Here is a 20894-nt window from a genome sequence, read left to right on the forward strand (position 1 = left end):
CTACACGCTAGCTGGGTGGGGAACTGAAGGATTTAAGGCGCGTTCACTCTCCTGGTGATGACGCTCACACTAGCGTGCTCCCGACAGCGACCGGTTGGGAATCTAGAAGTTCTTCATAGCAGGGCTTTTCATCTGATAAAAACCAGTCAGAACTAAACTGAACTTTAGTAGGATCAGTCTAATTGTATTCCTTTATTTCCTTGATGCCTATCACCTACTATCCTTTTGCTTTCATTTATGAGAAGCACATACAGTATAGCCACTGTATGGGAGGCTACACTTGCCCTTATCTAGAGCTGGTTTACCAGTACACAACGTTTACTTCAGAGGACGGGCTCTGACCTCTGACCTCCCAACTGGAGCCCCATGTGACCCGGCCAGAGGACGGGCTCTGACCTCTGACCTCCCACCTGGAGCCCCATGTGACCTGGCCAGAGGACGGGCTCTGACCTCTGACCTCCCACCTGGAGCCCCATGTGACCCGGCCAGAGGAGGGGCTCTGACCTCTGACCTCCCACCTGGAGCCCCATGTGACCCGGCCAGAGGACGGGCTCTGACCTCTGACCTCCCACCTGGAGCCCCATGTGACCCGGCCAGAGGAGGGGCTCTGATCTCCCACCCGGAGCCCCATGTGACCCGGCCAGAGGACGGGCTCTGACCTCTGACCTCCCACCTGGAGCCCCATGTGACCCGGCCAGAGGACGGGCTCTGACCTCTGACCTCCCACCTGGAGCCCCATGTGACCCGGCCAGAGGATGGGCTCCTGATCAACTCTCATCATCACATCACTCATGATCACCGAGCGTCGTGTCCAGGAATGTTTTAATAAAGCGCTGAGAGCAGAACGCTGGGACTCCTGTGAGCTCATTACACCAAACATACACAACGCCTTTAGTTTCAGGACGTTCTCATCTACAAGCTTCAGTTAAAACCCCTAAACAGCATCGCTCTGGTACATTGGAACTCCACTGAAAAGGTGATGAGTGATCAGTGACTTTTCCTTTGTTTTTCCTGACCTTCCAAGCCCTCTAAGACAGACTTCCAGCGGTGCTGTGACATAAAACACAGTCTTGGATAAAGTGGAGAAGATTCCGTTAAGCCTGTAAAATGTGCGCTGAAAAGTTAGAGTCTACCACAACATGAAATAAGCAGACTGGAATTGGGAGTTGGAAACTTTATTGACAGCAAAAAGAAAAAAACAGCTTGTAATATGTTAATTATAAATCCCACAAAACCAGTGTATTCCAGCAACTAAAAAATATTTTCCAAAAAGGCTGATGTGATAATGATTATTTTATATATATATATATATATATATATATATTACATAGCATTAAAGAAGGATTAATTAGGGTCAAGGACAGTCTGAATCAACGGTCTGGATTACGGCCCCTTAATAATCCTAATAATATCATATTAAACATCTTAAACACTATAAACCCACACGTTAAACAAATGTTATGCGGTGAGCAACCGCATCCTAACTAAGATGGGCGCTCATGAGGGAGATCATGTTGCCATGGTTTCAAAGCATCAGTTACAGATTGGCGAGTCAACCAATGACTCAACAAATTATCAAATGCACAATTTAATGGAATATGACAGTGATTTTAGTTGGTAATAATCACTTTGTCATACTGTAATAAGAGTAGATAATGATTTCATTTATTTAAGCTTTTTTAGGGATTAATTGTTGTTTTCCAGATCAAAGTGAGTCAGAGTGTTGTCGTTGAGTCTGAGGCGATCTGAGCCCCACGCCTGATGGTCAGGATTATGAATGATGATCAATCCTCCAACGAGAAGCCTCTTCATCATTCAGCTCTAAACACCAAGGGAGCACAGGTCAGCTCCAACCATCTATCAGCACCTCACTGCTCACTACCTCATCATGAGCCCACCACATGATAGGGCTTGTACCGTGGGACTCCTTGGAGCCTCTTTCATATGGCAGATCGTTTGTGTAGATAGCATGAGGTTAAAGAGATTGTTGAAGCATTACTGTTAGCGTTTAGCTTCTACCTTATGTGAGTAAACCACATAAGAAGCAGCTAGCCTCTAGCATATAAACAGGGTCCCCACACACAAACACCCGGTACATAACAATCATATTTCAAATCGATAATCTATTTAGGGTTAAAAACCAAGTTGTGACCAAACTAATACTATTACAATATCACTATCACTGATGAATACTGTTATAATATCACTATCACTGATGAATACTGTTATAATATTACTATAACTGATGAATACTTTCACGATATAACTATCACTGATGAATACTGCTATAATATTACTATCACTTTGATAAAGTACAAAATATATTACTGAAGTACTATACATATATCTGTGATGAAGTACTATATGACTGTGATGAAGTACTATTTATATGACTGTGATGAAGTACTATTGATGTTACTGGGATGAAGTACTATATATATTACTGTGATGAAGTACTATTGATGTTACTGGGATGAAGTACTATACATATTACTGTGATGAAGTACTATATATATTACTGTGATGAAGTACTATTTATATTACTGGGATGAAGTACTATTGATGTTACTGTGATGAAGTACTATGTATATTCCTCTCATGAAGTACTGCAGTAATGTACTGTGAAGACATTAGTGCCCTCCCACCCATCCTCCAAAGAGTTGTGATGTCACAGAATACTGACCTTGGGGTCAGGGGTCGGGGCCAGAAGATGTTTCTGTCCCTCAGGGTTCTCAGAGCTGGTTTCAGAACCTGGCAAGAAGCAGACGGTGAGGAGCTGAACGGATCTACAGAGCTAGGTGTATCTAGATCTATAGAGCTAGGTGTATCTAGATCTACAGAGCTAGGTGTATCTAGATCTACAGAGCTAGGTGTATCTAGATCTACAGAGCTAGGTGTATCTAGATCCACAGAGCTAGGTGTATCTAGATCCATAGAGCAAGGTGTATCTAGATCTACAGAGCTAGGTGTATCTAGATCTACAGAGCTAGGTGTATCTAGATCTACAGAGCTAGGTGTATCTAGATCTACAGAGCTAGGTGTATCTAGATCTACAGAGCTAGGTGTATCTAGATCTATTAGAGCTAGGTGTATCTAGATCTACAGAGCTAGGTGTATCTAGATCCACAGAGCTAGGTGTATCTAGATCCATAGAGCTAGGTGTATCTAGATCTACAGAGCTAGGTGTATCTAGATCTACAGAGCTAGGTGTATCTAGATCTACAGAGCTAGGTGTATCTAGATCTACAGAGCTAGGTGTATCTAGATCCACATGAGCTAGGTGTATCTAGATCTACAGAGCTAGGTGTATCTAGATCTACAGAGCTAGGTATATCTAGATCTACAGAGCTAGGTGTATCTAGATCTACAGAGCTAGGTGTATCTAGATCTACAGAGCTGTATAGTCCACAGACCAGTCACCATGGTAACCGTGTTGGTAGTATTGTTAATCATGAGAGCAGAACTGCAGTAAAAACACACGTTACTCACCAGCTGCTGGACGTTGGGCTGAATCTAAGGATCAGGAGAAATGATCAGTGTGTGACAGTGGTGAACATCCTCATGTTGTCTACTTTCATATTCTTAATGCCTCAACATCACTGGGGCCTGGACCTTAGAGGAGGTTCTTCCTCCAGTGATGGAGAGGTTTCTACCACCAGACCGCTAGAGTATCACGACGACCAATCAGAGTCCAGGAAGGGACGCAGCGAGGGGGCAGGAAGTAGGGGCAGCTGGGGGTCAGGGGTCAGCTCACTCACCGTTCCTCTTCCTGTACCAACAGACTCCCGCCAGGACCAGAGCTCCAACCAGGAGGAGGGCCCCCGCCACAGAGCCAGCGATGGGGAAGGGCCCCGGGAGCCCTTCAGGGGAAGAGAGAGCAGGAGATCAGGAGGAGGGCCCCAAGGAGGTGGAGGAGGGGTGGAGGTGAGGTGAGGTGAGGTGGAGGTGAGGTGAGGTGAGGTGGAGGTGAGGTGGAGGTGGAGGTGAGGTGGAGGTGGAGGTGAGGTGAGGTGAGGTGGAGGTGAGGTGAGGTGAGGTGGAGGTGAGGTGGAGGTAAGGTGGAGGTGAGGTGAGGTGGAGGTGAGGTGAGGTGGAGGTGAGGTGGAGGTGAGGTGGAGGTGAGGTGGAGGTGAGGTGGAGGTCAGTCACTCACGGACTGATCTGAGCCTAGCCCTATTCATGGAACTCATTTACCCACAATCCACCACCTCCATCCCCTCCACCACCAGTCTTACCCCCGTTGGTCCTGATGAGGGCGGGGTCCAGGGGGGTGGGGATGTCCTCGATGCCTTTCAGCTGGACCACACACTCGTACCTCCCCCAGTCCTCCTGTGGGACGGCCGTGAGGTCCAGGTCCACGCTGACCTGGAAGGTCCCGTCGTGGTTGGGGAGGACCTCCCCGAGGTCCACCTGCTCATGGAGCTCCTGGCCGTCTCTCCTCCAGAACACCACCACCCTGTCAGGGTAGAAGCCTGTAGCATGGCACACCACTGGGGAGGAGGGGCTCCTCTGGAGCAGAGACACCCGCGGACGCTCTGGAGAGAGTGGGGGAGGGGGAGAGGGGGGGGAGGGGGAGAGACAGGGGGGGGAGGGGGGAGAGAGAGAGAGAGAGAGAGAGAGAGAGAGAGGGAGGGAGGGGGAGAGAGAGAGAGAGAGCGGGGGGGAGGGGAGAGAGGGGGGGGAGAGAGGGGGGGAGAGAGAGAGGAGGGGGGAGAGAGAGAGAAAAATAAATCTTTTTGATTTTAAACTTCAAGGTTTTCAAATCTTATTGGTGCAAAAATAGGGTACCTGAAATAAATAGCCTATTTTAATTCATGAGTTTCTAACCCCTCTACCGTCTCAGCTACTCTTCCCTCTCTGTGCTCAGTGTAACAGGGATCATACAGCGCGGTTCGGTCCTGCACACGCCCGGACTCCCGTTACAGCAGCTATCGTCATGATCTCTATAGTAACGATGATAAACATAACCCAAGTTCACGGGTTAACAGTTCAATAACCAACACAACACAATGAAACATGGCGGATAGCAAGAAAAAGGGCAGACAGTAAAATGTCAATTGCATAAATGATGGATTTATTCCTTCAGAGATCCACAGTGGTTTACCTATGTGCCTGCTCTGAGATCACGTTTTCTCTAATGAGGCCATGAAACCCTCACGGTTACAGGAACATTCATTTAAAAAACATCCTGACAAGGCGTCCAAAGATCCGGCCTACTCCAGTCTCTGAGGGATCACCGTTCAAGGCGTCCTACAATCAACTTCCTGTTCACCCGGAACGTCAATCAAAGTGAAGTCTTAAAATATAGCTTTGTTAATGGCGATAGTTAGTGATAGTTCACTGATAGTCACTTGATTATTCAGGTGATGTGAATATGTTGTTCAAGTTAAGTGCACATGATTTTTGTCCATGATAAAATTACGCGTCTTGTAGCCTACATTTAATGTTCCTTTTGATTTAAAAAAAACTACATTACAACCAATGCTGATGTTGACGTGTTTCTTTCTTATCCAACCAGCCTCCTATTGCTTATAGCAGTGGGCGAAATCTGCTTAATAATAAAAAATAAAAATATTTGTTTATTGTATTCAAGCACTAACAGCCGGAGTGTGAGTGGGGTTGGTAATGGATACAGCCGACCCACGGGGAGGGGAGGGGGGGGGTTCACTACTGCTGTAGTGTATCAGTTAATCCACCAGACATGAGTCGGCCACGCCCACCAGGTCATGTGACTCTACCTGTTCTCTGCAGAGTGCTCTTCCCATAGGCCAGGTACTTCTTCAGCCACTCAACACACTCCTTGGTGTAGTAGTTCTTCCTGTATTGATTATCAGCTCTATCCTGATCCCATCTCAGTTTGGTGGGGACAGCCTGACGTACTGGAGCGACCCAGGTCAGGGTCTTCAGGTCAAACGCTATGAAGTCCTCTCCATCGTAGGCATGCTGTCTATAACCATCAGTAGTATCATCCTCATCATCCCACTCACAGCCAGACATCACCTGAACAATGTGGGCACCTGAGAGAGAGAGAGAGAGAGAGAGAGAGAGAGAGAGAGAGAGAGAGAGAGAGAGAGAGAGAGAGAGAGCGAGAGCGAGAGAGAGAGAGAGGTTAACTGTATGTCTGTAGGTGAACTGTCTGTCTGTCTGTAGGTTAACTGTCTGTAGGTTAACTGTCTGTCTGTCTGTAGGTTAACTGTCTGTCTGTCTGTAGGTTAACTGTCTGTCTGTCTGTAGGTTAACTGTCTGTAGGTTAACTGTCTGTCTGTCTGTAGGTTAACTGCCTGTAGGTTAACTGTCTGTCTGTCTGTCTGTAGGTTAACTGTCTGTCCGTCTGTAGGTTAACTGTCTGTCTGTCTGTAGGTTAACTGTCTGTCAGTCTGTAGGTTAGCTGTCTGTCAGTCTGTAGGTTAACTGTCTGTAGATTAACTGTCTGTCTGTAGGTTAACTGTCTGTCTGTCTGTAGGTTAACTGTCTGTCTGTCTGTAGATTAACTGTCTGTCTGTCTGTAGGTTAACTGTCTGTCTGTAGGTTAACCGTCTGTCTGTCTGTCTGGGTGCTGCTCTAGAGGTATTATGGGATGCCCTCTGTGGTCAGTACTATGGCCTCTGGACATGTGGGTGTGTTGGTAGTCATGGAAACGTGCGTGTGTGTGCGCTCCTGCGTGTGTGTGTGTGTGTGTGTGTGTGTGTGTGTGCTCCTGTGTGTGTGTGTGTGTGTGTGTGTGTGTGTGTGTGTGTGTGTGTGTGTGTGTGTGTGTGTGTGTGTGTGTGTGTGTGTGTGTGTGTGTGTGTGTGTGTGTACATATATAATGTATGAACATACCTCCCGTCTGGTTGAAGCGCTTCTTAGCCGTCTCTACGTTGACCTTGAACCACTGCTGGTAACCCTGACATATTCCAGTCTCCTCCTCCCAGTAGTCTTGGCGGTCTCTGGTGACCTGGTCCATCCAGGCCTGTTTGGGTACGGCTCTCTCACTGACGCTGTCATAGTGAACAAACTGAACCTCATCCACCATCCCAACAGACACAAACTCTGGGAAGGATGAGAGGCCAGACGACCCCGTGTGGAAATACCTCAGAGAGTGAATCACTGTGGACGGACAGACAGACAGACAGACAGACAGACAGACAGACAGACAGACAGACAGACAGACAGACAGACAGACACAGGTTAATGCTGTACATCACTTGAGACAGACAGACAGACAGACCCCCCCCCAGCGTGTGGCTCCACCCCCTCCTCCCCCAGCGTGTGACTCCGCCCTCCCCCCCAGTATGTGGGTCCGCCTCCTCCCCCCCCAGCATGTGCCCCCCCCCCCCCCCCAGCATGTGGCTCCGCCCCCTCCCCCCCAGCATGTGGCCCCGCCCCCTCCCCCCCAGTATGTGGCTCCGCCCCCTGTCTACAGGACATTTATGGAGGATTTCTTTTAACTGTATTGACATCTCTTCAGGTTACAGTGAAACGCTTTGTCTAAGCTTCATTTGAATCCTCCACTCAACTGGGAATGGGTTAACCTAGCTATCTGTGTTGTATAGGGGGAATGGGTTAACCTAGCTATCTGTGTTGTATACAGGGAATGGGTTAACCTAGCTATCTGTGTTGTATAGGGGGAATGGGTTAACCTAGCTATCTGTGTTGTATAGGGGGAATTTGTTAACCTAGCTATCTGTGTTGTATAGGGGGAATGGGTTAACCTAGCTATCTGTGTTGTATAGGGGGAATGGGTTAACCTAGCTATCTGTGTTGTAAAGGGGGAATGGGTTAACCTAGCTATCTGTGTTGTATAGGGGGAATGGGTTAACCTAGCTATCTGTGTTGTAAAGGGGGAATGGGTTAACCTAGCTATCTGTGTTGTATAGGGGGAATGGGTTAACCTAGCTATCTGTGTTGTACACAGGGAATGGGTTAACCTAGCTATCTGTGTTGTATAGGGGGAATGGGTTAACCTAACTATCTGTGTTGTATAGGGGGAATGGGTTAACCTAGCTATCTGTGTTGTATACAGGGAATGGGTTAACCTAGCTATCTGTGTTGTATAGGGGGAATGGGTCAACCTAGCTATCTGTGTTGATAGCTAGGTTGATATGATGACATGAATTGATAAAGAATTAAAGTGAGTAGGGTCGAACAGTATGAAAGTGGTTCTGATAAACCAACACATCTGTTGACTTTAAGAACAGATTCAGAAACCCAACATCATCATCCGGTTTAGTCTCAGACTAACTTTGGTTTTCTCAGCTCGGACACAAAATGAAACTCAGTCGAAACAAAACGCAAACTGGTTTCTGAAAATTCAGTTTAAATATCGGAACAAGTGAAAGATTAATCATCCTGTGGATTAGTTGTTCGAGTTTGAGATTGTACACAAACGCAGTTTCATATCAACAGTAAAGACAGCGAAACTAAGCACTGCTTCGGGACCACTATAGTTCTAGTTCCGGGTCTATATATAGTTGGGACCGAGACGCTCTGAAGGGTCCTACCTGCAGACCCCCCGGAGAGGAGCCCCAGCAGCAGCAGCAGTCCCAACGCCCCCATGCTGAGTGTGGAGGATGGTCGTCTGGTCTCCTGAAGTTCTGAACCGGCGGGACTCGAGGGGAGGGAGGAGGGGGACCCGCTCGACCAATGGGAATTAATAAAGGCGGTGGCGTCATTAGTTACCAGGTGGACAACAACAACAGTTTAAGTAGAAATAAGGGAAGCAACCGAAGGGGCAGGAGAGCCTCCGGAGAGGCCGAGTAGACCTTGGTGTTAACAGATAACACATATCAGAAAGCCGACAGAGGGACAGACCCTGTGTGTGTGTGTGTGTGTGTGTGTGTGTGTGTGTGTGTGTGTGTGTGTGTGTGTGTGTGTGTGTGTGTGTGTGTGTGTGTGTGTGTGTAGGCATACATGGTTTACAAAACCAATCTTCAGGCTTACTCACCAGCATTACAAGACTCCTGCGTTACAAGAAATTGGTTAAGCAACCAATTTTGATGGTCTCGTAAACCTAAAACTTTAGAATGTTATAATTATTGAATATTAATTGTAGAAGTAATTTTGAATATATGTGTGATTACATAGTTTCTAGTGTTATGATATATAGATGTTCTATTGTTATGGCCCACCCCCTGCCTTTCTGACGTTCACACATATTTGTCTCACAAGGCAGGACGTGTTTGTGAGACCAAGACGTGTGTGTGTCCAACAGCGCCACCACAGGCTGCAAGTGACATTGCAAGCTACACACAATCCTGCGAAAATATACACAATTTCCCGCGAAAATATACACAACGCGGGAACTTCAGCGGGCTTGCAGTGTGGACCAGCCGGACTAGCGAGTGGGATGAACTTGGAAAAGTAAGACTTTTATGGTTAGTTGTACTTATTATTTATTGTTCTCTATTCTTTTTCTTATTGCTGCTCTTATATTCTATCTTGTCTTATCTTATCTTATCTCTTATCTTATTGCCAACATGAATTAATGTTCATGCTGGTTGTTAACTAACAGGTTACTCTAAAACCTTAGGGAGTTATCTGATAACTACACACTCTGTACCAGGGGCGATTCTAGGTTCTGACTTTTGGGTTGGCTCAACCCCAGGAACCCAAAGGGGTATATGACGTACATAAAGTCCTGTCCAAGATCTTTTATTCCACAACCTTTATTTTATTAGTTACTATGCTGTTGTATATCTAAGCCAAAAGCTGGCAGTGTCAGCTAAATAATGCAGTTCTGAATCACTAAAGTGATGAAAGGAAAAATAACTGTTTGGATGAAGGAATAATCAATGGATGTGAACTGAAATAACAAATTTGAGGTATATTAAATTTCCTTTGTGTAAGTTTCACTCAAAAATGACCATATTTCCCCGTTTTTTTTTATTTACACAGTTACTGAAACACATTGGTGCAACATGTACTAGACTAATATGAGAAACATACCACTATTTCGGGAGCAATAAACTACGTTTTCTCACTTTCAGGGACCCATACATTTTTATAAAACTTCTGATGCAAAAAAATCTTGTTCTGATGCATAAAAAAAGGGTGCTAATTTTCAGTTAAAACAAAACCGCTGGCACTATTTTATCAGCTGTGGGTGTTTTCATTGCCATAACAACGTGAGCTAATCAACAAGTACAACATGTTCTAGACCAGTGGTTCTCAAGTCATCCACCCTAGGAGACGCCCTCCCTGAATTGAAATAGCCTACTATTGAGAACCTGCTAATATTTATTTATTTAGATTAATAAAATTAGCGGAGATAACATCTGCAACAACTTAAAACAATTTCCAAGTTCAGTTTATTAACTCAATTTGTAACATTTAAACAAGACTGCTTAGTCTGTGTGAATCTCAAAACAGAGAAACGAGCAAATGATTCACTGGGGTTTGCATCTAATTAAAAATGCTTTTAAACAGTAAACAATGGTCACTTGTCAGCTTCATCAGCTCATTCCCTTTCAAAAAAATAATATATGTTCATCTTTCAAGCATGAATAAAGACACCAAGTCCCTCTGTCATGACTTTGTACGATCAAAATTCTTGTAAAACATCTGACAAAAATGAGTAACTTATTAAAATAAATAAATAAATAAATAAGACACTAAGTCCCGTCTGCCGCTCACCTTTTATCAGCTGAGGGCGTTTTCATTAGTCTCATAGTATTAGAACATGTGGTACTTGTTGATTAGCTCACGTTGTTATGGCAATGAACATGCCCTCAGCTGATAAAATAATGCCAGCGTTTTTTTTCAACTGAAAATTAGCACCCATGTCAACTTCTTCTGCTCCTTGCACCTTATCGTGATTATCATGCTACGCAGCATTACAAGCCCCTGCTGACTCAAACATGAAGCAATTCAAGAGGAGGCATAGATAGAATCGCCTTGTGGTCAACTGTCATTTAATAGTCATCTGACGGATTATGTCAAGGCTTAAGACCCATTCGCCCACCGGTGGGCGATTTGTGTTTGTTGACGACATGTTTCCACTACGCAGCGACATAACCCGCTTCAACTTTCATCATTACAGACATTCTATACATCGTTAGAAAGGGTAGAATCTCCACAATTTATTCATCCGGTTGTTTTTTTTTATAAATCATGAGCACAAAACCATAAATATTGATATTAACCAGCATGGTAAACCGGAAATGCCAGAAAACAGAGTGACTCCCTACCTTTGAAGCAATCTGAGAACCGTAATATGTGTCCATTCCTCAATTATTTATATTCCAATTGTCCGTGAGAATCCACTGATCAAAAGCATCCAAATGGTTTTTCATAAAATTATTCCAGCTTGTGAATATCGTCGTGTAAAGTCCATTTGTTTACCATCTCCAAACTTTGTTCGTCAACTAACATACAGACGTTCGCAGCCGTATCGATATTTTCTCTAGCTCCAGCATGCAGTTGTTGGATATGCTTGTTTTCATCACTTTGCTGGCTACAAAATAAAAGTGTCCCTGTCTTTTTCTGTTCAGTTTTCACTCCGGTACAGCCCGTGAAGTAGATGGAGCGCTCCCAGTTCGAAGGGCCAATGGGCTTTGTTTACTTTGTTTCGCGGCTTTGGTATAGGGACAGCGTATTGGCTATTGATATGTCAATCACTTGGGCTTCTAGCCAATGAGTTTACCTTTCCAACGCTGCTAGGCGTGTCCAGCTGTGATACGTATGAGCCGAGATATAAAGCTGCGTCAACACGGCAGACAACTCACTTTGCGCATATTTTGCGCATATATTGTTCATATTTAGTTCTTGTCATATTTTCATGATATGGCCAATATCTCAATATGAATGTGTGAAAAAAATATGTTTTGAATCACGGAGAAAGGTTTTATAGTCACCAAAATGCTTCAGTAATGTTTCCAGTGTCACAGAAGTAGAGTAAATGCATTTGGCACAATTTGGCCATTTGGAGACATTTTGGAGAGGTTTGTGCCGCCAGTGACAACACACCATAAAAACTCCATTAACTCCCCAAGGTTTAGGCCTAGAACTCCAAAATTTCTTCCAGGTGTAGTTGGCATGATGTAGAAGGTATTTGGCATATTGCCATATGCCTTACATATAAAGCACATCCTAGTTATTGTAGTTCAATTATGACCTATTATTTTCGAAGACAAAAAAAATTGCTTTAGAGCCATGTCTGAACTGATGTCATTTAGGTTGTGTGTATGATACATGCCAAATACATATCTACAGAAACTAAAGCTTGTCAGCTTTCAAATGAAGTATCATACATCCATCTAGGACTTAGGGTTACTGTGTTATAAGCTTTTCCATTTGGGTATGTGTATAGGCGAAAAAAAACAAAATACTGCCGGGTCTTCATTTGAATGATTATTATTAGCTGGTCATGTTATAACACAGCTGGAAATCGTGGATTTTCTGATAAAGACTAGCAAGCCTTTTTGACAGACAAAACAGCAGAAACTATGTTCGCCACTGCTCTGTACACATATTTATTTTGTTTGTCATCGTTTGGCGATGAAGAGACTGACGGTGTTGTGTCGATATCAGGAATTGCCTTGCTTAGAAACATATTTGGCGCCCTTGCAGCCTCTTTGTGTGTCTTTGTGTGAAGTTGAACGTGGATTTTTTGACCGTCAAAGGAAAATAACAAGCGTTAACATGATTGAGAAAGAAATAGCGCTTCAAATCCTGTCTGTGTTTTTAAGCCATTTAACAAGACGATCTTGGACCCAACGTTTGACTTCCAGTAGTTCCCTCCCCTGGCCTGAACACACTCCGCTGTGAAGCTAGGTTTTTGGGAGAGGGTTAATTTGTTTTGTTTTTTAAAACAAACGCAGCACCTTTTTGTGAGAACGTGTCTCCCGTTGCTTGCATCAGGACTGTTACAGCCGGACCAGAGCTCCTGTAAACGGCTCTTTACTAGCGTTAGGCTGCACTTTCATTCGAGGGGTAGGTTGTGTTGTTTGCATAAAATATTGTTGCTCAATAATCCCGAATTATCGTTTATGAGCTGCATCATGAAGTTTGATATAAAGTTCTGGTTATAGCTATGATTTCAGCTGTATTTTGGGCATATAAACAAGCTTTGTACCGATTTTAGACCAGGTCTGGCTGATTCGATTGATGTATAACATCTCTATACTCTTTTTGATTAGTGCATTGATGATGTATTCTGTTTTTATCGCTAAAAGCGACCGATGTCTTAAACAACAGACTGAGTCAGACTAGTAATTAGTTACTATGAGTAATTTCATTGGTTACATTTTCGACCGGCCTCCGGAGGCCGGCGAACAGTAAGCCATGCCTTCCTCCGAACGCTTTCACTGCAGCTTTCATGCCAAATTTGTATCGGCTGCCAAATTTGTACCGGGCGCGTCATTCTAACGTAATCCATTCCAAACCTGCCTGGCAACAGCTGATCGCGTCGTCCGTTGCTTGGCAACGGACGATCGCGTCGAATGACGTGAAAGGTTCACGAACATTCGCGAACCTTCTATCTAGCGATCCGTTAGCTGTATTGTGCTATTTCGTCCTTGACCTGCTTTAAACACTCAGTTTACTAGCTAAATTTGATTAAACAATTAAATACAATACAAATATAAAGTAAAAACAAGTGTTATCTAGCGATCCGTTTTCTGTATTATGTTATTTCGTCTTTGGCAACAGGAGCGCAAATGTTTTTTGAAACCTGCCCTGCAACGGACGACGCGATCATCTGCTGCCAGGCAGGTTTGGAATTGATTACGTATGGATGACGCGCCCGGTACAAATTTGGCAGCCGGTACAAATTTGGCATGACACAGCCACAAACCCATGCTGCTGCTCCGTGTAGGTCCGTGTGATGGATGTGATCGCTGTACTGACGGGGGGGGGGGGGGGGTTTGATGGTGGGGGGGGTGATGAGGAGGGGGGGCTTATAAAAGGTGAGCACTGGGCTGTAAACAAAAGCGCTATGTAGGAATGTTGGTTTGCTGCACGCACAAACACACACACAATAAAAGACACACACACACAGTGCTAACACAAAGGGAAACTCATGTACACATTCACACCCTCTGTGAAGCCACAGAGTTCAGGGTCAACACCTTCCGGGGCGACTCCTATAATTCTGCCTGCCCGACATCCTGGAAGAGGAGAACGAAGACGAACCAGAGTAAGTCCGATTTTCCTTCATCAGCCTAAGCCTCGCACCCAGCCACCCCTTCCCCTCCCTGTTGTCTTTCCTGGGCTAAAAGCTGGCCCACTTCTTCCAAGAGGCACCGATGTAAACACAGCCAATGCAATTAGGACTGCAATAACATGTTAAACCAAAGCTATGCGTCCAGCTTTCCGGGGCCCAGGGCTGTGTTCTGCTTGGCCGCGTAATGCTAGGCTCGTAATGGAATCAATTGCACCAAACACAGCAAGCAAAGTGCAATTAATAACTGTTCACCAAATCGTGTTTCTAATCAACGTTTGTGCCCCATGCTGTTAGAGAACCGTACACATCCAGTTTTTGAAGGCATTAATAGCTGCCACACTCCCCTGTGACCGTTAGTCTTCCTCCCCCCCCCCATAGAGGCAGGGTGCCAGCGAGCTCCACAGAGAGCCAGTACAGGGAGCCAGAGAGATATAAACATGGTGGAGATTAGCAGGACACCGATGGCCTAAGAGCACCGCTAGGGGGCGCCACTGGGTGGAAGCTGAATTTAATGGCGCTGGTTGCGGGAGATTAGCGACTGGTGATAGAAGAGAGAAAGCTATTTGTAGAGGCTAGCAGCGACAAAGAGAGAAAAGAGGCAACTCAAATCAGTGTCAACGGAAATAGACCCATTGCTAAACCTCCCTCTTTTACATCCATCCATCAGCAGCATTAACAAAGGCCATTATGTGCCTCAATAGAGCGTCTGAACGATGTGCCCCCAACTAGATGGCTAAGAGACTGCTCCCCTTAAGCTATGGCAAGCAACTGTATCCGCCCCTTACATGGTCATGAAGGAATATGAAATTATGAAAAAGAGGAAGATCCCGTAGGGACTGTACGATTAGGATCTTCAACGTTAAGTCTCTTGTAGCAATAGGATACATACTGCATCACCTTACATTTCTCATGGATTTGTCATTTTTAAACTCATTTAATTATATATCTTATACTTCACGTACATCATAGTCGCTTAAATAAGACTAATTGAATGAGAAAAGTAAACATAGTGGGAGGGGTAGGAAGGTTAGGAGGGTTAAGGTAGCGTGGAGTTTAGGGAGAGAGGGGAGGTTAAGGTGAGGGTAGAGGGAGGTTAAGATAGAGGTGGGGGGAGGTTAAGGTGAGGGAAGGGGCAGTTTAAGATGCAGGGATGCAAACACATGTATGACAAAAAAAGAGAGCTACTATAAGTCTGAAAAAATATGACGGCATGATATCCTATTATCATGAGAAGGCCTATGCTATATGCTATATGCCTAGAAAGATAACAAATATATTATTTACTCAGTTAAAGTGACTTTTTAAACTAAGTTAATTTATTTTCACAAACACACACCTCTGCATTGGATATGTGATCACAGGTACAGGTACTGGCAGTGTAGGCCTGGCACTGTCCCTGATCTTATCTGCTGCTTAGGGGGTTTCTGGAAGAGGGTTTCGGAGAAGCTGTGCAACACTTTGTGTACTTATTGTTGTTGTCACTTTCCTCCGATGAATGTCTGCCTTACAGTGTGCATACAGGGCATGTACACCCCTGCTGGCATAATTAATTTCTTTAATGCAGAGTGTGCATTTAGCACATCCTTTTTTCTAATTTTTTTTTAAAAAGTCAGACAGTGGAAAGTTATGCTTCACTGTATTCACCTCAGTCGTGGCTTCTAATTTTAGCGTCGATGACCACTTCCAACTGCACTTGCACCCTGCGTCCTGCTGTACAATAAGTGCATCCTTCTCCGATATTTCCCACCACTATCCTCGGGCCGGGTCAGGCCGGGCCTTTGATCAAGCGTTTTTATTTTTATTTGTATCATTGGTTTATCGGCCTAATCTGAGGAGAAATCTATGCCATAAACAGAAATATTATAGGCCTTTATTACACAGGTCTTCTCAATGCCGTGGAACGCTCCGTTCACTTTGGAAGCTAGTCCGGTGACTTGTTAACCCCAGTGTCTTCCGTTGCTAAGTGACATCACCGTCTTTGCGGACAATTAATTATTGCACTGCTGATCAACACTACGAAAAATAATAATAATACATTTAATTTAGAGGTGCCTTTCAAGGCACCCAAGGTCACCTTACAGAGCATAAAGTCATCATAAATCTTTTAAAAACAAGACATTGTGAAAAAATTATGAATGAATGCTGGTAACGAATATATTGTAAAAAGGCGCACCATGTGAAGTTATTTTTTTAGTTTTGGCAAGGAGCCGTGTTATAAGCGGGATCATGTATAGAACTTCGCCGGTAATTTTCGAAAATAAGCCCCTTCTTCAGGGCGAAGCAAGACGCCTTCGCTGCGCGTCGGTGTACTGTTCGCCCTGTCGGGTCTTATTTTCCCGATAATGACCGGCGTTCTATACATTATCCCTTACATATATATTTAGCTGAGTAAGCCTAGTAACAAATGTGTACAAAGTTACATATGTGTTAAAATAATTGTCGGGTTGAAATCGGGCTAGGGCTCCTAATTACAGTTAATGTGTCGGGTCGGGCCGGGCTCGGGGTCGGGCTTGATTTTCTGAGCCCGATCCAAGCTGTACCGTGCGCATGCGCATCCAATATTTTGACGCAACGGCAAGTGCTGTGATTGGTCCCCTACCAAAATCATTTCCGGAATCACTTTTCTTTACCTCGAAGGCACGGGGGGTCTCAGTCAATCAGATTACGGAATATTGACACCTGTACACGAGCACCGATCGACGCACTGATCGACTGCCCCCCCCCCCCCCCCAAAAGAAAAACTCTTCGGATCTGCACGAACCACACACGTCCCCAAAATGTATGATAAAAAAGCGCACCGTTTGCATGTCTGTTAATAACCTGCTCAGGGTTGTTTGCAGAATTCTGCTCTGTTGACAAGTGATTGATGAGGACGCATCGACTCTGTGGGCAGCTATGGGATTAACACATTATTACCCAGCATACATTTGGAGGTGATACGCCTGCGTCTGTATGTTTTAACATTAACTGTTAGTGTGCAAATAAAACAACTGTTCTTTCAACACAAAGTTTGAAAATTCTTCATTTATTTAATTGTTTGGTGCAGTCTCATTATCCACCTAAAACAGCACAAGCTGTATAATAACATCAGTTTATATCAGTAACAGTACATTAGTTACTTTATAAACCAATTGTAGATTATAAAGCATTATCTCACACATTAACATTTATACATAATACTGTACACCAGTTGTAGGCCCATCCTACCCCTCAGGGCCGTCGGACTGCGGGTGTGAGGTAGACAGTTGTGGGATAAAAAAAATAATTCATAATAATAATAATTTCTTTGGAATTTTCTACCACCCCCTAGTGGTAGGAGCCGCACACTGCGCTGCGCAGCGGGGGACATCAGTACCTCTTGTACACAGGGCCCAGAAGTCGGTGCTACGGCCCTCCGCCCCGTCTTCCTCTGCTCTCATCTCCTCCACTAGAGGTCAGTCACGGCCTGGGGATGCAGAGTGACAGTTAGGGATGGGGATGATTAATATTTATTGATATCGATACCATTTTCGATACTCCTAACACATTTTTAGTGATGAGGAAGATATTTAGGAAATAAATAATTGCACTTTAAATTAAATGTGCAATCCCTAATAAATATTGACATCAGTAGTTTTAATTTTATATACTAAAATGATTAGAGCACTATACGACTGTATTAGTAATACAGAAACATGAGTAAGACAGTATTACTCTTCTTTATTGAACGCATAATGATAACCTAACAGTCGTTTTACTGAGTCAACGTCAACACATCATCACGCTGCTTTTTGTAAACTTTCCATTCAAAAACAGTGGTGGACACGCTGCAGTGATTGGATTGATTAGATTTAAATGCTGTGATGCGACTCGAGGGACACAACATTACGTTACAGAACAAAAATAATAATAAATGAACGACGGGACTCGATAGTGGTATCGATGAGCCCAAGAGTTAATGATCTATTGGTTTTGAAAAAAGTGGAACCGGGTCCTTGATTGAAACGGGTTTCGATCCCCATCCCTAGTGACAGTAGGAGGGGTTGTCTCCTCTGAGCCATACAGTGGGAGGGGTTATCCCCTCTGAGCCATACAGTGGGAGGGGTTATCTCCTCTGAGCCATAAAGTGGGAGGGGTTATCTCCTCTGAGCCATACAGTGGGAGGGGTTATCTCCTCTGAGCCATAAAGTGGGAGGGGTTATCTCCTCTGAGCCATAAAGTGGGAGGGGTTATCTCCTCTTGAGCCATAAAGTGGGAGGGGTTATCTCCTCTGAGCCATAGAGTGGGAGGGGTTATCTCCTCTGAGCCATAGAGTGGGAGGGGTTATCTCCTCTGAGCCATAGAGTGGGAGGGGTTATCTCCTCTGAGCCATAAAGTGGGAGGGGTTATCTCCTCTGAGCCATAAAGTGGGAGGGGTTATCTCCTCTGAGCCATAGAGTGGGAGGGGTTATCTCCTCTGAGCCATAGAGTGGGAGGGGTTATCTCCTCTGAGCCATAAAGTGGGAGGGGTTATCTCCTCTGAGCCATAAAGTGGGAGGGGTTATCTCCTCTGAGCCATAAAGTCGGAGGGGTTATCTCCTCTGAGCCATAGAGTGGGAGGGGTTATCTCCTCTGAGCCATAAAGTGGGAGGGGTTATCTCCTCTGAGCCATACAGTGGGAGGGGTTGTCTCCTCTGAGCCATACAGTGGGAGGGGTTATCTCCTCTGAGCCATAAAGTGGGAGGGGTTATCTCCTCTGAGCCATAGAGTGGGAGGGGTTATCTCCTCTGAGCCATAGAGTGGGAGGGGTTATCTCCTCTGAGCCATAGAGTGGGAGGGGTTATCTCCATTGAGTCATAAAGTGGGAGGGGTTATCTCCTCTGAGCCATAGAGTGGGAGGGGTTATCTCCTCTGAGCCATAAAGTGGGAGGGGTTATCTCCTCTGAGCCATACAGTGGGAGGGGTTATCTCCTCTGAGCCATAAAGTGGGAGGGGTTATCTCCTCTGAGCCATAAAGTGGGAGGGGTTATCTCCTCTGAGTCATAGCTGCTCATGTTAAAATGGGGCGTCTTTATGAGATCTTATTTTGTGGTATTGTTGTCGCTCATGAACCCTTCAAATTCACATATCATTACGGCTCTGGCCAAGGCGACTCTTGACCAATAGTCGATGAATGGAGTTTGTTGATTTTTTCTAAGTCATTAGTACTGATATCAAATAAATCCCGTGGTCATCTGAAAGAGAAAGTGACTCTTTCCTCCGCGTGGGTTCAGACGAGGCGACGCGGGCTGGATATCGGTTTACTAGACTGAACATTTATCAATTACTGCTGAAGTCTAATGTGACGAGATATATACACACTGTAGGTCCTCTAATACCAGGAAACTACGTAGATGGGGTCTCTCCGGTCATAGGTTGGGCCTCAGGAGCCGGATTCTGCCCCTCAGTGTTCTCAGAGCAGCTGTCAGAAGAACCTGGGATGTAGCAGAATGGGAGGAGGTGAGGTCATGAGATAGGTGTATCTAGATCTATAGAGCTGTATAGTCCACTGAGCTAGATGTATCTAGATCTATAGAGCTGTATAGTCCAGTGAGCTAGATGTATCTAGATCTACAGAGCTGTATAGTCCAGTGAGCTAGATGGATCTAGATCTATAGAGCTGTATAGTCCAGTGAGCTAGATGTAACTAGATCTATAGAGCTGTATAGTCCAGTGAGCTAGATGTATCTAGATGCTTCCAGATCTACAGAGCTGTATAGTCCAATGAGCTAGACAAGTCACCAAGGTCTCTGTATTGGTAGTAGCATTAATCATAAGAGAAGAACTGCAATAAAACAAATTTCACTCACCAACTGGTTTGTGACGCTTGTCTGAATCTAAGGATCAGGAGAAATGATTAGTGTTGAATCAGTGGTGAATATCCTCATGTTATTATACTTTCATATTCTTAATGCCACAACATATCTGTGGACATTGGAGAAGGTTCATCATTCAGAGGTGGAGAGGTTTCTACCACCAGACCTCCAGTGTATGAAGACAACCAATCAGATTCTAGGAAGGGGACAGGAAGTAAGAGCAGGTGGAGATCAGGTGTTTGTCCTCCTGGAGAGTTTGATCCACTCACCGTTCCTCTTCTGGTACACAAAGACTCCAACAACAGCAGCAGCAACAACAACAGCGACACCAACGAGGATGAAAACAAGGAGGTGACTCTTGCCTTGAAGGTAAATAAATAAAATAAAATCAGGTGTGTAATAATAGATGTTATTACAGACCCTCCCCGTCCGTCCCTCCATCATTGAACCCCATGTCTACGGTCACGTGATGCTACACAACGTCAGTGTAACTATTCCTCTCAAATGTGTTCTGGAGCTCAGGGTCACTCAGGGACTGATCTGAGCCTAGCCCTATTCATGGAACTCATTTACCCACAATCCACCACCTCCATCCCCTCCAACACCAGTCTTACCCCTGTTGGTCCTGATGAGGGCGGGGTCCAGGGGGGTGGAGATGTCCTCGATGCCTTTCAGCTGGACCACACACTCGTACCTCCCCCAGTCCTCCTGTGGGACGGCCGTGAGGTCCAGGTCCACGCTGACCTGGAAGGTCCCGTCGTGGTTGGGGAGGACCTCCCCGGGGTCCACCTGCTCATGGAGCTCCTGGCCATCTCTCCTCCAGAACACCACCACCCTGTCAGGGTAGAAGCCTGTAGCATGGCACACCACTGGGGAGGAGGGGGTCCTCTGGAGCAGAGACACCCGCGGACGCTCTGGAGGGAGGGGGGGGGGGGGAG

General features: G+C 45.1%; 1 protein-coding gene and 1 long non-coding RNA gene across 6 annotated transcripts in view; one reads left to right on the forward strand and one right to left on the reverse strand.

The window, feature by feature from the left end:
* Positions 1 to 20894, reverse strand: part of LOC115544457 (uncharacterized) — a 993561-nt gene that overhangs the window by 911813 nt on the left and 60854 nt on the right. The window contains exons 20-26 of one of the 5 annotated variants that reach the window (XM_030357425.1): positions 6823 to 7089; positions 5739 to 6017; positions 4236 to 4535; positions 3759 to 3860; positions 3490 to 3513; positions 2684 to 2751; positions 1160 to 1821 (exon numbers count right to left, since the gene is read on the reverse strand). The exons of 1 other annotated variant lie outside the window; for it this stretch is intronic. In XM_030357425.1, coding sequence (XP_030213285.1) covers positions 1816 to 1821; positions 2684 to 2751; positions 3490 to 3513; positions 3759 to 3860; positions 4236 to 4535; positions 5739 to 6017; positions 6823 to 7089 — 1046 coding nt within the window. In that variant the 3' untranslated portion in view covers positions 1160 to 1815. Of the gene's footprint in view, positions 1 to 1159; positions 1822 to 2683; positions 2752 to 3489; positions 3514 to 3758; positions 3861 to 4235; positions 4536 to 5738; positions 6018 to 6822; positions 7090 to 17147; positions 17589 to 19462; positions 19576 to 19950; positions 19978 to 20225; positions 20319 to 20570; positions 20871 to 20894 lie in introns of those variants that run through there. 3 more of the 5 variants (XM_030357424.1, XM_030357422.1, XM_030357423.1) reach the window with 3 other exon arrangements.
* Positions 8644 to 20894, forward strand: part of LOC115544509 (uncharacterized) — a 28621-nt gene continuing 16370 nt past the window's right edge. The window contains exons 1-2 of the long non-coding RNA XR_003976889.1: positions 8644 to 8981; positions 9151 to 9342. This is a non-coding gene — a long non-coding RNA (uncharacterized LOC115544509). The remainder of the gene's footprint in view (positions 8982 to 9150; positions 9343 to 20894) is intronic.

The sequence above is a fragment of the Gadus morhua genome, chromosome 5 (assembly GCF_902167405.1).
Source record: "Gadus morhua chromosome 5, gadMor3.0, whole genome shotgun sequence".
NCBI lineage: Eukaryota > Metazoa > Chordata > Actinopteri > Gadiformes > Gadidae > Gadus > Gadus morhua.